Consider the following 12,555-nt stretch of genomic DNA (forward strand, 5'->3'; position numbering starts at 1 on the left):
TAGGGCCTCCTTAAAACAGAAAGTTGGGCGCCGGAGGCTTCTTTCCTGGAATACCGGGTGGTCGACACTCCTCCAGCTCAGTCAGACGCCCCTCGCCAGGCACTATTAGACACAGGGTCCTAGGAGACTTGAGCACCTCTCCCTAAACCTCAGCCGGGTCCCTGGACCTCTTGGTGATCGGCGTCTCTCAGGTCAACGGAGTCAGGTTCCAGGCCCCGCCACTTTCCTCCTGTGTTCCAGCCCTCAGTTCGGGGCTAGTGGCCGGGTTGAGGGGCGGGGCGCGCAGGGGAGGCAGAGGCTGCGCGCTATTCCTGTCGCTGTGAGCTACCCGCTTGTTATGTGCAGCACCCAATCATGCCTCCGACCGGCCACGTCGACCCGCACCCCGCCCCCCCCCGCCCTAATCCCCCAGGCTTTGATTTGATCCTCTGCGCAGAATAAGCTCACCACCACCAGCCCCGTAGCCAGTTGTCCCAGGCCCTCGCGGGTGTCCGCAGAACCCGTCATCCTTGTCCACCCTCCGGAGGTCAGAGCCCACGTTTCATACTCCCGGGACTCCCCGAGGCAGGCCACATCTGCGCGTCTCCGCCGTCAGAGACCCAGCACTCCCAGGAGTTGGTCTACACGCAAGTTGGCCCTTCCAGGTGATGGTGCGAGGCCTCTGCAGCCCCTGGCGCACAGGTGTGGGCTCCCCAAGCTGGGCTGGGGAGGGGGCTTTGAGCAAGGTGCTGGCAACCTCCGCAGCCGTAGAAACCAAACCTTGCACCCCCTTGGAAGACTCCAAACACCGTGCCCCCCACTACCAGGGGCTTCTGGAAGCCGTTCCCCGAATGAATTGAATTGGCTCTGAGAGGGATAGTTGGACCTGTGCACCTGGATGAAGGAACCCTCCAGTTTAAGCTGAGCAGGGGGAAAAATGGGCCTCTGCTAGGGCCCCTGAGTCTCGTGCATACTGCCTGAAGATGCCTCCGGAGGCGCCTGGCTGGCCCCATCCCCTGCCAGGCCGCTTCCCGCCCTGGGCATCATGAGTTACTTCCTGTCTTACTGCAAAGCTCATGGCGGCGCGCTGCTCACCGGCTACCAGGCCCTGCGCGCCGAGGGCTTCCTGTGCGACGTCACTTTGGAGGCCGAGGGCACCGAGTTCCCGGCGCACAGGTCTCTCCTGGCTTGTTCCAGCGACTATTTCAGGGCCCTGTTCAAGAGCCACACCCAGGAATCCCGAGCACCCGTGATCCACCTGCACGTGCCATCGGCGGCTGGCCTGCAGCGTCTGCTGGACTTTATCTATACCGCCTGGTTGCCGCTCTCTATGGACACCGTAGAAGATACGCTGGAGGCCGCCAGCTACCTGCAGGTCACCGAGGCCCTGGGATTGTGCGGCCGCTACCTGCAGCGCTTGCTGGCTCTGGAGAACTGTTGCTTCGCCGCCAACGTGGCGACGCGTTTCGGTCTGGCGCAGACTCTAGACGCAGCTGAGCGCTATATCGTGCGTCACCTGCAGGAGCTGTTAGCTCGGGGTGCGGAGCCCGTGGGACTGCTGGAGCTTAACCCTGCGTCACTGAGGGCGGTGCTGGGTGCTCCCGACTTGGCACGGGTGCCAGAGGCCCAGTTGCTGGGCCTGGCGCTGGCCTGGCTGCGACAGGAACCCAAGGCCGAACGCCTGGCCCACTGCACTGCGCTGCTGGAGCGCGTCCGCTTCGGCCTCGTGCCTGCCGACGTGCTGCGGCGCGTGTACTCGGGCTCCGGCCTCGCGCTGCCTGCGCGAGTCAAAGGCCTCATCATCCAGGCCCTCAACTACCATATGGCGCCCTCCCGCCAGCCGCTTGTGCAGGGCGAGCAGACCAGCATCCGGAGCCCGCAAACCCGCATCTTATTGGTCGGGGGACGCAGGGCCCGGGAGACGGTGACAGAAGAGGTAGCAGTCCCCCAGGGGGCAGCCAGGGGCAGGGGCGCAGTAGTGGTGCCAGAGGAGGAGGAAGAGGAGCAGTTGCAGGAGGACGAGGAGGAGGATGTGGAGTGGGAGCTCACCCAGGACGTGGTGACTTTCGACGTGTACAATCATCGCTGGCGAAGCCTCACGAGACTCCCCGAACCACTACTGGGACACAGTGTGTGCGTTGCGGGCAACTTCCTGTTCGTCCTAGGCGGGGAGAGCCCTTCCCCTGGCGTCTCGTCTCCCCAGTCCGACGGCCCGCGGGCAGTCACCGGCCAAGTACACCGTTACGACCCACGCTTCCACGCTTGGACGACGGTGCCCCCTATGCGGGAAGCGCGGGCCCACTTCTGGTGCGGCGCGGTGGGTGAGGGGCTGCTGGCGGTCGGGGGCCTGGGCACGGGCGGCGAGGCTCTGGCCTCGGTGGAGATGTACGACTTGCGCCGGGACCGCTGGACTCCGGCTGGGGTGCTGCCACGGGCCCTGCACGGTCACGCAGGGGCTGTCGGGGACCGCGGTGTCGTGTACATCTCCGGGGGCAAGTCAGGGAGAGGCGAGGGCGGCGCGAGCAGCCTCAAGGAGTTGTACTCCCTGGGCCCCGGGGAGCAGTCCTGGAGCAAGAGAGCGCCTATGGGCACTGCCCGCTTTGGGCACCACATGGCTGCACTTCGCGGTGCGGTGTTTGCCTTTCTGGGACGCTATGAGCCCTTCTCTGAGATTGAACGCTACGACCCCGGTACTGATCAATGGACTCGGCTGCGGCCGCTGCCCTATGACCGCTTCTGCTATGGGCTGGCAGTGGTGGAGGAGACAGCGCTGCTGCTGGGGGGCGTCAAGTGGCGGGACTCGCGCCAGGTGCCTACCCGCAATGTGGTAGGCTATGACCTCGACCTGGACCGCTGGGAGGACATCAGCTGTGTGCTGCCCTGGGCCTGGAGTGGCCTGCAGTGCGCAGTGCTGCAGCTGGCTGAGGGTGGGGACGAGGAGAGGGAGGGAGAGAGCAGAGAGGCTGCAGATTTAGTGTTGGGCTTAATGGGTTAGGGCAGTCTCGGAGCAACTGTGGGCTTTTCCTAAGAATGAGACTGGGAACTGAGTGGCTTCTGAAGGTTAACGAGGCAATAAGGGTCAAACAGGCACATTTCCCTTTAAGCTAAGAAGGGAAGACAGCAGGGGTCAAATAGGATACGTGAATCAGCTTCAGTGAGCTGGGGATTTGTAGAAATTCTCACTGCTGGGCTAGAGATGGACTTCCAAAAATAAAATATGACCTTATTTTCCTTCATATTGTTAAAGTGTTTCCCTAGGTGCTAAACAGTGATTACATTTGTGCCAAACAAATGGCCAAAAAATGTACTATAAGAAGTTATATACAAGACCCAGGAAATTATTAGCTATAAAGGCTGTAATAAATAGTCCTAGAAGACAGCATTATCTGAATACATAGTGAAAGGAAAGTGCCTTGGTTAAATAGCATGAAATCATTGTAAGGAGCAGTATGATATTATGGCCCAGAACCATGGTTCTATTCTGGTTTAATATGAATTTGGAGCACGAAAGGGGAAAAGATCTCTAAGAAAACACCTTTCATTTTTTAATAAAAATAACCTGGGCTAAGTTTTTCTGTCTCTCATCCTTACCCCTTGTCTGCATTTTCCCTGACTTTAGGCAGCACACTGCTTTTAAGTTCTATTTCAGCAACCTTAGCCATAATAATCAGCCTTGTTGGTTAAGTGGAATATCTAAGAAAACCAAAATCCTATTTTATGCTCATTAAATATTCATTCTGCAGACATGCTGTAGGTTACATGAAAAGAAATACGGACTTATTTTTGGTGGCTTCTGTCTCCCTCAATTTCCCCAAAGAGTCACACAGAAAGGAAAGAGGAGTAGGTGAAATGTTCAAGTTCACATCAGGGAAATGGAAAACCAGCTTGATTTTACAGGGACTCAGAGAAGATGCTTGTATTCTGAACAGGTGCTTCTTCTGGGTTGCACCACCAATAGAGCAGCAAAGTTAGAACCTGTAAGGAGGGATGGTGGCTGTGTGACTGCATTACAAAGACATGTGGTTAGGACTCTGCATGAATAAAGTAGGTGCTTTATAAGGATTCGTTAAGAGCTGAATTTATTTGACTTCAGTTTACAGTGTTGCCCCTCTCCTAGATTTGAAACTAATGCAATAAAATGTACAGATATATAGTGTTAAAAGGTCTCTTTCATGCTAGGCTAGCCACAAGTCTTTTAAAATTCATTAGTTTAATTTTTACCCTTTAAGACAACAGAGCAGACTTTACAAAAGGAAAAGCTGCTTAGTAGCAACACAGCTAGTCTTTCTTCCATCAACTGCTTGCTGTTTACAGGGCACAACCTGGCCACTGTATCCATGACACATCCATCAGGTACAGATATTTTTAAATGAATGTACACATTTGGTCTAGTAAACATCAACAAGTCTAAATACCTTTAACAAGCACACTTCATTTTAGGACAAGAGGATCTTTTGTTTGTTTTTTTACATATACAAAATCCCACAAATTTAATGTGCATCAATATCCATGCAGTAACTAAATGTTTTTACAAATAGTTTTTTTAAATGATAAAAATATTACACTGGACCCAAAATTCCATACAAACATTAATACGTGTTTCTCATCCATTTTGAGTAAATATAGGATTACTGAAAATGTGCTGTAGAAAGGCCACTTTCCTGTACAGTTGTGCAAAGTCTGCAAAACGATAGTGATTCAATGGTGGTTTCAAAAGCAAAGAAAAAGATCCCCGCTGTGGAGTTCTTACTTTCTCCTCGACAGCAAAAATATTCACTGGCATGTGTCTGAACTTTTAGAGATGAAAATACATTCACTGAGCTGTACAGGCAACAGTATAAAGCTGATTAGAAGTAGAGTTTAGGATATAGAATAGTAAAGGAGGTTCCTTTCCTCCTCCTAAAAAAAACACAGCAAATTGTGACTTGTACATTACGCAGCCAGACACTAAAAAGCAGCACAGTCATTATCATGCTGTGATCACTTTCAAAAACGAGATGCTTATAAGTGGAAATATATGAAGAGGACTTTCCTAAAGACTTCATCCCTCTATAGAACAATTCATGAAGTCAGGGAAAACCTCTATAAATGGTTTCTCTCATACAAATCAATGTAAAAGATCTATGAATGACCGTCATCCTCTTGCTCCTCAGGAGAGAGGTGCATTTTTATGTTTCAACATTGTTTTCTATATTATAACACACATCAGCCTATAACTAAACATATTTTATTTCCCTGCCTGAAGTATAATTACATGAGTTTAATTAATGGACTAGCAGGAAAATTGGAAACTAATTGGAAAGTTGATTCATTCCAGTTTATACCTTGTAGTTTTTCTAAGAGTTGGAGTTTAAAAACATGAGTTTGGGCTGAACTTTATATATAATCTCTTAGCTGCCTTTCTGGGTGAGTTAAATGTGTTTTAAAAAATTCACTCTCAAATTCCTCTGTACACAATCAGCATATCATCACTACAAAAATAAAGGAAGATTTAAACCAAGAAAATAAAGCAGCTCTATCTTCAATTTTGGTCTTAGTTACAAAAACATCTTACAAAGCTTTGCCCTGATACACCATTAAGTGTCACCATAGATTTGGAATAGTATTCCCATTAACCAGCTTTCACAAGTTAACAGACTATTAAGACGAATATTAGATACCTGACTTCTCTTATGTTGATGCTCTTCTATTTTGCTTAACTCTTGTAGGCGCATCTACATTTCACAAAAATAAAACTACAGCATTAAACTTTGTGCAATGTTTAAGAAAATTCTTAGAACATTTTAATAAATATAAAAAAGGTTTAAATTCTTTCCCACCCACAAGGATGTCTGCACCTGAAAAACTGTGATTTACTTTTGAAGTCTTGTTTATATAAAATTAACTTAAAGGGAGAAAAGATGACCATAGGTAAAAAACTGCCATTTTGTGTTTTTTCTACTTGAAGACCACCTGTCTTCAGAATAGTCTGCAAAAGTTAATTTTAAGTCATTGAAGACAGTTGATTTTGCACATGGTAAACATAAACTGAGCATTAATTGCATATAAAATATACAAATGCTCATTAAAGACAATAGTATTATGACCATATCTGGTTTGTTTCATATAGTTTGGTAACACTGAAGTATAGCTTATCAAGTGTCCCACACATTGATATAAAAACTACCTTATATACTTGTTCAAAGTACCAGAAGATACCAGATGGCCTGAAGGCAGAATACACTTACACGTGGGTTTCAATGTATGAATGGGTGTGTGTTAGAGAAGAAGTGATTACATCTACTTCAGAAGAAATACTTAATGGGTCATTTGAGGTGGTGGTTTGACAGATATCCAAGAAAAGATCAAGGTACATCTGCTTCCATTGCTGGAATTCTTTAGATGTCAAGTCTGGATTGTCTAGGACTTTGTCAATAATGGCTACTTCCCCTTCTCTGGCCTGAAAAGCAAAAGAATTCAATGGTTAAGATGTGGGTGAGGTATTATTTACATTTAAAATAAAGAGCTAATAGGCAAAAAATAAGCCTATCAGCAATGGCTCTGGTATATCCAAACTCAGCTATTTAGATTCAAATCCTAGTATATGTTTTTCTACCCCCAAGGTATGCTTTGTATTGCTCACTCTGTACTTTTTTTTTCTCATTTACTATCTCTACCTATGGAAACCTTCCTCATTCTTTAAGATCCATTTCAAATGCCTCTCATTTATTGAAATCTTTCTTCATCAGTTGGAAAAAAAATTCTCTCTTTCATGACACTTTATCACTGCCATTGAGTGGACTTACCACATTCTGCCTTGAATTACATTTGCACTGTCCTTTCTCTCCTGATAGGTGGTTAGTACCTGTCTTTTATGGATCCAAGGAAGGGGCAGGGAAATCTAGGGAATGTTCTGGAGGAAGTGGGGAGGCACACTTCTGGGCTAGCCAGACTTGAAGGGGAAAGACAGTCATGTGCTGAAGCATTTGTTCTGGCCCCTGGGACCAGACAGAGTTATTGGGGTTTGAACAAAGGATGTTTTGAGTCACCACCCTGTGCTTGTTGAAGGGCCTATTACAATTCCAGGAATGACACACACCCAAGGTTGCTTGGGCAGTTGTCCTTCCCTAATGGGATATTTCCATTTCCTATTAATTTTCCACACTAAAAAGTATGGGGCTCTATACTTTGTTATTTTTACCAGTGAGGGGCATTTCTTTTGTGTTTTTTTTTAAATTAAATTTACTGGGGTGGCATTGGTTAATAAGATCATATAGGTCTCAAATGTACAATTCTATGACACATGATCTGTATGTTGCATTGTGTACTCACCACCCAAAGTCAAATCATCTTCTAAGGCACATTTCTTTACAGTGATTTGTGTCCTTCTTTGCCTCAGAGAGTAGAGCATCACATGCCTGGTAACATCGCTACTCATTGAATGGAACATACTCTTTGCTACTGGAAGGAAACTTTTTTTGGAAGCCACAGAGCATAAAAGATAGGGGCAAGGGGCTGAAAGAGAGAGGGACAGGAGCAGGTCTTTAAAATACGTGAGTCTGACCTGCTTCAAAATGCCTGCCTGCTATCCCAACCAAGAGTTTGGACCTGAATGCGGGGGTGCAGGGTGGGGGCCTATTAGGTGAGAGGGTAAAAATATCTTTGGAGTAACTTTGGTCACCAGAATTATTCTTAGGAACATTATAGCTCTTTTTAAAATTCTGGTCTTAGTTACTAAAAGGCCATTAGGTTGTCCCATGGATTTGCAATAGTATTTGCATGAATACCGACTGAAAGCCTTTTGACTGAAAACTTGACCACCTGCTAAGGGAAATGTTTTTCAAATAATACATTTTCTCTTTTATCTTTTTGGTACTCATCTATGTTCCAAAATCACAAAACCTCAGCACCATACTATGAATGTGAAATACTTCCCTAAGGAGCCCTTTGCCCTTTTGCTCAGTAGGATAATTCTTTTCTGTTTTTGATTTTTCAAGAGTGTGAGGCCTGCTTTCAGGAGAGTTTTTGTGGCAGGCCGTCTCCCTGCCAGCCACACACAGGGAGGGAGGGCACTCACTTTTCTACCTCCTTGGATTTCCTGCCTCTCGGCTCCCCTCTCCTTTACACCTCCTAACCAATCTGGGAGTGGTATAATAAGAAGACCACAGAGAGTGAGTACTTGTGAAAATGTATAATAGGAAAGTAACATGTGAATTGGGAACTAATAGTGTAAACAGAACAATTATAAAATTTCTACATGGAACAGGAATCACTGTGGCTTCACTCTTAATGCGCTTCAGGAAATAGTCCTGAAATATCGCAAACCCTTTTAGCACCCACTACTGCATTCTGCATGCATGCTGTGTTCTTCTAATAACTATATTACTTACACTACATGGCACATTTGTCTTAGGAAAATGAAAGAGTGAGTAATAATACCAGCCTTGCAGTTTTGGAAAAAATATTGATTACATCCTGTTTTCTTCTTGAACTAAGTCACATAAAATTTAGTCAGTGCTTTGAGATGTTAATGAGAAGTTAAAATTATTTCCTCTTTACCAGTTCACTTATTATGCTACAAGAACAACTCAGCTCCATGTTTTTCCTGTTTACGTATCCTGCCCAACCCACCCCCTCCCATCCCATTTTGTATTCCTTCTGGTAATTGCCTTTGAATTCAGGAATGAATCTCTTGAACACAAATTTCTCCTTCCATTTCCTATCTTACCTTTAAAGTGCTTTTGAGAATTCTCAGCCTGTGTAGTTTTTCATTCATCACAGGATCATTGCATCTCTTTATAAATGATAGCTTGTACTCCATTTTGGTTGAAATGCGATGTTCTCCCAGTGGTGACAGACTGGCTTGCTCCAGTGCCCTGTATAAATCTTGCAATGAGTCTCCTAACTTTTCTTCCCCACTCTCACCTGCAATGTCCAAAAAGAGAAAGAAATGAATCCAGTGTAATAAACATGTATTTGCACTCCAAAAATCTACTAAAAAACTACTAAAAATCATCTAAAAAACCAAGATAATAAATAATTGGAAAGGCACTCTATTACATTAAAAAAAAAAGCCCAACAAACCCACAGCTGCTAGTTTTACTTGGTAAGATTAGCTACAGGCAGCCAATCATTTTAGAATGATCAAATAATAGGATGCTTTGATTAACAAAACATTCTCTTAGTAGCAAATCACTGTAAATATCTCGAGTCCATTAAGTTCAAAGAATTAGAGCACAAAAGGTACACAACACAGAAACAATCCTGCACATAATATTATAAAACATTAATAAATATCCCTTATCATTGTATTGGTAAGCATAGAAGTGCTGATTAGTGAGAGCTCTCCTAGCTTAGCAATAAACTGACTTTTTATATTTTTTCAGGCTTCATAAAATGGAGTGGCATTCATTGAAACCTATTTGATTATACAAATCTTCCTATAGTGTGCCTTTTAGGTTTCATGTGAGTGCTATAATAATGCCCATCACATTGTAAATATACTAAATGATCATAAATTATCAATAATAATTCTCTAAGTAATCAAATATGGGAATATGTTTATATGAAAATTAAGGAGAAATCTGGTATATACTAAGAGAAGCTACTTAGCATTTGTAAGATCTGGGAAGAAAACACTCCAGTGAAATATTTTTGAGGAAAAAATCTTAAAGAGTGGTTCAGGAAAGGACCTTAGATCTATTGAACAGGTCAAACTCCCATCTGGTTCTTTAAATGCCTGGATATTGGTGTCATACCTTTCTCAATAATAAACAAAAATGGACTTGGATTTTACTTGCAGTGGTAGATAGGATTAGGGCTATAACATGTTTCCATCGTCTCCATTAATAGAAAGCCAGAGTCCCATTTGAGGAGTACTAATTGTATTGGCTCAAGGAGTAAATATGGAATGTTGTTTATTCTATCATGGTCCATGTGAATATTTTAGGCTTTCTGACATAGTTGCAAAAGACCCTCTAATTGGCAATAATAGTAAATATTTATATGTGCCACACAATAGGGTAAATGCTTAATGGTCATAATCTCATTTAACTCTTACCACAAAGCTAGGAGTAGATCTATTTGATTTTAATTTTACAGCAGGGGAGTACCTTGTTCAAGGCCACGGTATCTAGGAGAGCTAGAATTCCAACTAGGCAGTGTAACTCCAGAATTCATGATTTTGATAAGAATTTGATACTACCAATTTTGTCAATAATCATTTGAGCTGTGTATTTAATGAGTGTTCACGAATTTGTGAGACTCCCTTAAAATGAAGCGTTCTTAAAAACTTTTTAGAGTTTACCTAAAACCACCCCCAAAGCCCACAAACGCAATACCTTAACTTAAAGGGATCACCTTTAGTATTAAAACGCAGCTTCATTTAAGTTTCATATTCAATTTTTCGCTCTGATGCTGAGGGTAGCAACTATTGGTAGGTATGATAATCGAGTCCTTCCATTAGAAAGTTCCTTGTTATCATCAGCACATGCTATTACTCATTCCATGAATTTTAACTTCCTAATCATGTACCTACTTTAGAACTATAATCTAAAAATACAACCATTTAAATAACAGGTTTAAAATTTTCTGTTGGCTCATCTTTGAATGTTGGCAACACCTGGAGGATTTTGAGGAATGGATGAATGGAGAACTGTAAAAAGGAGACACTGCTTTGTGAATTAAGAGCAAGAATGAAATGGGATAGTGAATTTTAATTGAGAATGGTTTGGAGGCAGGAAGACACAAAATCATAAGGTCATTCAGAGTACCTAAATGGAGTTGTAAAAACAGGAATACATTTGAACAGCATAATTCCATTTCATAAAATCATAGGCCAGGAAAGGACCTCTAAGAATTATTTAACAGTTATTCTTTTAGCCTCAAGGCAAGACTACATCTAAAACTTGATGTAATTTCACAGAGCAGAGTGACAAAGAAATGGGAGGCCTACATGTGAATTATAGTAGTTTAGGTATCAGGTTTTCTAATGTATCATTAGTTTTGCAGTTTTGAAAGAAGGTGAAGAAAAAAGGGATTCAGATTATAGTTTTAAGATTTATGGGAGCAGAGTGTTTTTACATAGTAAATTTTCATTTTATAAATAACCTTCCATATTATCTAAAACTGTAGGGAGTATATACTTTGTTTTTAAAACATTCTTACCCAGTTTTATTTCTCCCTAGTTCTCAAAGTTTGTGGAATACTGGGCCATATGATTTTTTATGAAGTTTCAATGTAGTTTTACTTTTAAAAGGATACATAAAGATTTAATATAAAAGTGATAAACAAAGCTATTCAATAAATAAATACTGACAGTTCCCCCCCTCCTTGTTCTTGTCATTAAGAGGGAATAAAGGCATTCAACCAAAGGACAACATAGTTCTATAAAGAATCTGGTTTGACAGCTGTAAGAATAATTAAATATAGATTTATCTCTGGGTAGCACACATGAACAAGAAATCACAATGAGACAGAACACAGAAACATTTCCTAATAATAAAATAGTGTAGCTCCTATTAGAGATAAGTAAGGCACCCCCCAACCTCTACACATCATACACATATACAACATCACAAGACACAGCAGTGGGATGAGGAAGGATGAGGGATTGACATGCCAGGCTACCACAGGATGCCACCAGTCACTGAACATTTTAAGACTGGACAAAGAATCCTTTAATTTTCAAAGGAGGGGGGGTGAGGGGCAGAATCACATTATAAATCTGAATCACTGTGCTCAACAGTCAAAACAACACAGAACTCAACATTCAAGACAAAAACAGACCTTTATTTTCTTTTATAATTTTCAATTGGTTTCCTTGATTTTTTTCTCAGATGAATACCAATTAAGTCAATTGGTGCGACTGTCGCAACTGAAAATATGAAAGCGCCTTTATCTTCTTCTCTTTTTGCCCTTTTCTTCTTTGTCTCCTTCTCACTTCTCTTCTGGTTTCTCTTTTTTTAAACCCTTGCTTTTCTTCTAGAAGAGGCTTGCTTTAGAAGAGCAGGCAAGCACTTGGTGAAGTCTGCTTCCTGATTGACTTTCTTTCAACATGCCATTGGAGCACTGGCGGAATACCAGCCCTTTTGCAATTTGAATGAATTTCTGCAAGTTGGCAAAGTGTAGAAGACCACATGCAAACCAGAGGACATATTTAGGAACCTTCAGTGATTCCTAACAAGGAAGTGTATTGCTGCTACAAGAAACTTTTAACTGGTATGTAATTTATTGAGGAATTCTGGGCTTTTGCACAAATAAATCCCCTCCCACATTATATATATGTTTACAACATGTAAATTAGTTCTGTGTCAGCTGGTAAACTTTTCCAATTGTATTAAAGCAAAGAGAACATATGGAGTTTTCTTTACTACATTAAATTTCATTGACTGATAGATTTGAGTATCACAAAGAAGTTATTTATAAATTAACTTCCGTGTCAAGGGAGGGTCATTTATGGCTGTGTCATACACAGCAGAGGCAAAAGAAGACCCTCTATTGCTTCATTGATACTCTAGCTACACTATGAACTACTGTGACCCTATTCCTATTCAATGAGAATCACAACATCTGATTGTTTAGTACTTTCAAGTTGCA

General features: G+C 42.9%; 2 protein-coding genes across 5 annotated transcripts in view; one reads left to right on the forward strand and one right to left on the reverse strand.

Moving 5' to 3' along the window:
- The first annotated feature begins 457 nt into the window (after positions 1-457).
- On the forward strand, positions 458-4,046 carry KLHL34 (kelch like family member 34). Its single transcript, XM_037046242.1, has one exon. The coding sequence runs from the start codon at positions 1,025-1,027 to the stop codon at positions 2,972-2,974; it is 1,950 nt and encodes a 649-aa protein (XP_036902137.1). The 5' UTR covers positions 458-1,024; the 3' UTR covers positions 2,975-4,046.
- A 394-nt stretch (positions 4,047-4,440) lies between these two features.
- Positions 4,441-12,555, reverse strand: part of CNKSR2 (connector enhancer of kinase suppressor of Ras 2) — a 301,559-nt gene continuing 293,444 nt past the window's right edge. For all 4 annotated transcript variants that reach the window (XM_037046241.1, XM_037046240.1, XM_037046238.1 and 1 more), the window contains 2 exons: positions 8,687-8,883; positions 4,441-6,418 (listed from right to left, as the gene is read on the reverse strand). In XM_037046241.1, the coding sequence (XP_036902136.1) occupies positions 6,203-6,418; positions 8,687-8,883 (413 nt within the window). In that variant the 3' untranslated portion in view covers positions 4,441-6,202. The remainder of the gene's footprint in view (positions 6,419-8,686; positions 8,884-12,555) is intronic.

Source organism: Sturnira hondurensis, unplaced genomic scaffold (assembly GCF_014824575.4).
Source record: "Sturnira hondurensis isolate 20B ecotype Veracruz unplaced genomic scaffold, ASM1482457v3 Scaffold0005220, whole genome shotgun sequence".
Classification (NCBI taxonomy): domain Eukaryota; kingdom Metazoa; phylum Chordata; class Mammalia; order Chiroptera; family Phyllostomidae; genus Sturnira; species Sturnira hondurensis.

What these genes read in the sequence shown, in the direction of transcription:
- KLHL34 (XM_037046242.1), top strand. Translation starts at nt 1,025, where the DNA reads ATGAGTTACTTCCTGTCTTACTGCAAAGCTCATGGCGGCGCGCTGCTC.